This window comes from Penaeus japonicus, unplaced genomic scaffold, assembly GCF_977035675.1.
Source record: "Penaeus japonicus unplaced genomic scaffold, GWHDUDI00000001_assembly GWHDUDI00000012, whole genome shotgun sequence".
In the NCBI taxonomy this organism is placed as follows: Eukaryota; Metazoa; Arthropoda; class Malacostraca; order Decapoda; family Penaeidae; genus Penaeus; species Penaeus japonicus.
Genome location: NW_028234414.1, coordinates 7,006,394 through 7,008,893, shown reverse-complemented (window position 1 = coordinate 7,008,893; position 2,500 = coordinate 7,006,394). Strand labels below are relative to the sequence as shown.

Below are 2,500 nucleotides of genomic sequence, written 5' to 3'. Positions count from 1 at the left end.
ATTTCTAAATAAACAAACCAATTTCAAATCAGAGTAATAGTCTAGACAGTGAGCTAGTCACAAGAAGGAGGAGGAGGAGCAACAGCAGCTGCCACAGCAGGAGGAGGAAGAAAAAAAAGTTCTCCCTTTTTAATCATTGTCCCAAAAATAAAGTGAAAATACCCATTCTCAAAATTTTCAGGTACAAAAAGTACATGCACTTAATCCTATCACCAATTTGTTATCACACATTCATGATTTAATTTCTGGGGGGGGGGGGGGGGGGGAGAGAGAGAGAGAGAGAGAGAGGGAGAGAGAGAGAGAGAGAGAGAGGGAGAGAAGGCGAGGAGAGGAAGAAATATAGTCCAATCTCTATGGTTAGGATGGGCGATTTTTTTTTTTTTTTTTTTTTGGGGGGGGGGACTCATTCACCCCTTAAAAATCACATTTTTGATTTGTCTTTCACTTACACAAGCGTTTATAACTTGAATAGTCTTTTAATTTGGAATGGAAATATCCATGATATTGAACTTAATCCAGACCATGTGCAGTGTCTACATAATGGCTACTTTGAGGTGTAGCAATTGCAGTTTAAGCACAGGTCTCCTTCCTCTTCTCCCTCTCATTTATTTTCATTAGTTAATCTTTATCCTCTTCTAAAACTGTAATACCACAATCACAAAGAAGATAATATAATTAGCTAATATGGAGTCTATACTAAAATTCTAGTCTACCACAACATTGATAAACACTATCAGAAGGCACATATAAGTCTCAGAAGATGGTAAAATACAAAAATATGAAAAGACAAATGGAGCTTTAGTTTTATAACGAGTGAATGAAAGTGAAAAGTCACAATATGATGGGTGAAGTTTCCTCGCCAGGCCATGACGTGACATCCCATCATCTGTTGTTAAGGGATTAAAGCCTATACGAATCATGTGATGGCTTTGATATCTTATTTGAATTATAATGCTCCTACATTTATAATTAATAACAATTAAAGGTTCTCTTAATTGCACATACTGTCACTCAACAGATGTTGACATTCCTTCTTTCCATTAAGAATAATGGTGAAATGTTATCTAAATCTGCTGAAATTCATAAAAATTATGTGCCACTTTCTAATACCAATATTTCACTCCCAATGCCACAGCTTCTAAAACAGAAGAACTAACTAGCATATTCTACCATGGTCCTTCCAGATAACTGCAAGGGAAGGTGGGGACATTTTATCTCTAATATTGAGGATAATTCTAATCCATTTTAGTTACACAAAAATCTTCAAATCATGTATCTTGACAACCACTATGAAGCGACTCTTGTCCTTCATTGTGTATATAATTACCATATTCTATAGCTAGTTCACATATTCACTTTACCTTATCCCATTTACCATAATTTCATTTATCAGTATAACTCTCTAAGCAAGATATCAAGAAACTTCCCTTGTTTATCTTGTATGATAAAACTAAATATGGAAACCTTTTTTCTTTTCCTTATTTTCCTTATACATCTACTTTACACATTCACACATGCATAAAAAAGAATGTGTGTTGCTTTTGAAACTTCTGCCACATATCATGACTAAAAATTCAGGCATAATTTTTATTTTCTTGAATAAATGTTTCTAAGACATCCTGATCATCTATCTTTAAATAAGGGACAAGTATGATCTCTATCTAGCCAGAATATACATAGTGGTTTGTTTGCCTTTGTTGGAACACCAAAAGCACAGAAGCCACAGCTATCACTTGACACTATTAGGTTTGACTCAGGGTTGAAGTTCTTCCATCAGAGCTTCCAATAAGTTTCAAGTGCATGTGGATAGAACAAGGCCTAACACATGCATGATAAGTCATATTCTGAAAGTCACAGCAGGTCTCATGCATACAATTATTATTTTATGAATAAGGTGTTTTGTCAAATGACAAATGCTTTTATTAGATGATATAAATAAAATATGACATGTACATGCACTATGCAAAGGAAAAATTGTTCACAGATTTTTCAAGTGGTAACTAATGAAAATTATTCCTCTTCAATTGAAGCTAATGTAGGTATCAAAAGGTAAATAAATGTGGCTGAGTCAGTAAGTTTTACCCCTAATGGCATAGATGTAAATAAATGGAAGAGAGAGAATATGACAAGGAACTCTTCTATAACTATGAGAGAACATGCAGATGTCACTTCAACAAAATGTAAGAAAGTAGTCAGTGGCTATACAAGAGACTTATGGTTACCAATTACAGGACACAAATAGATATTCAATACTTTAATATCAAATTTGATCAGCAGTGGCATATGAATTCCCCAGGTTGGAGCACGTGGGGAAGAAAGGGGGGGGGGAGAAGGGGGAGGCAAGGACGTGCGGATCACAACGTAAACAAACCCACCTGTAACCCCCCTCCCACCCCTCCTTCCCTTGCCACCCCTCCCCTCATCCTGCCCTGTCCTTTGTGTTACTGTAGTTTTTTTTGGCAGGTACTCCCCAAGGATGCACTCACCGCCTGGGGTAGTG

At 36.3% G+C, this 2,500-nt stretch overlaps 1 protein-coding gene across 1 annotated transcript in view; it reads right to left on the bottom strand.

Annotated features, from left to right (window-relative positions):
* The window catches only part of Thor (eukaryotic translation initiation factor 4E binding protein thor), a 5,850-nt gene that overhangs the window by 2,701 nt on the left and 649 nt on the right, over positions 1-2,500 (bottom strand). Inside the window, exon 1 of the mRNA XM_043024428.2 lies at positions 2,487-2,500. This exon is cut by the window's right edge and continues 649 nt beyond it. Coding sequence (XP_042880362.1) covers positions 2,487-2,500 — 14 coding nt within the window. The remainder of the gene's footprint in view (positions 1-2,486) is intronic.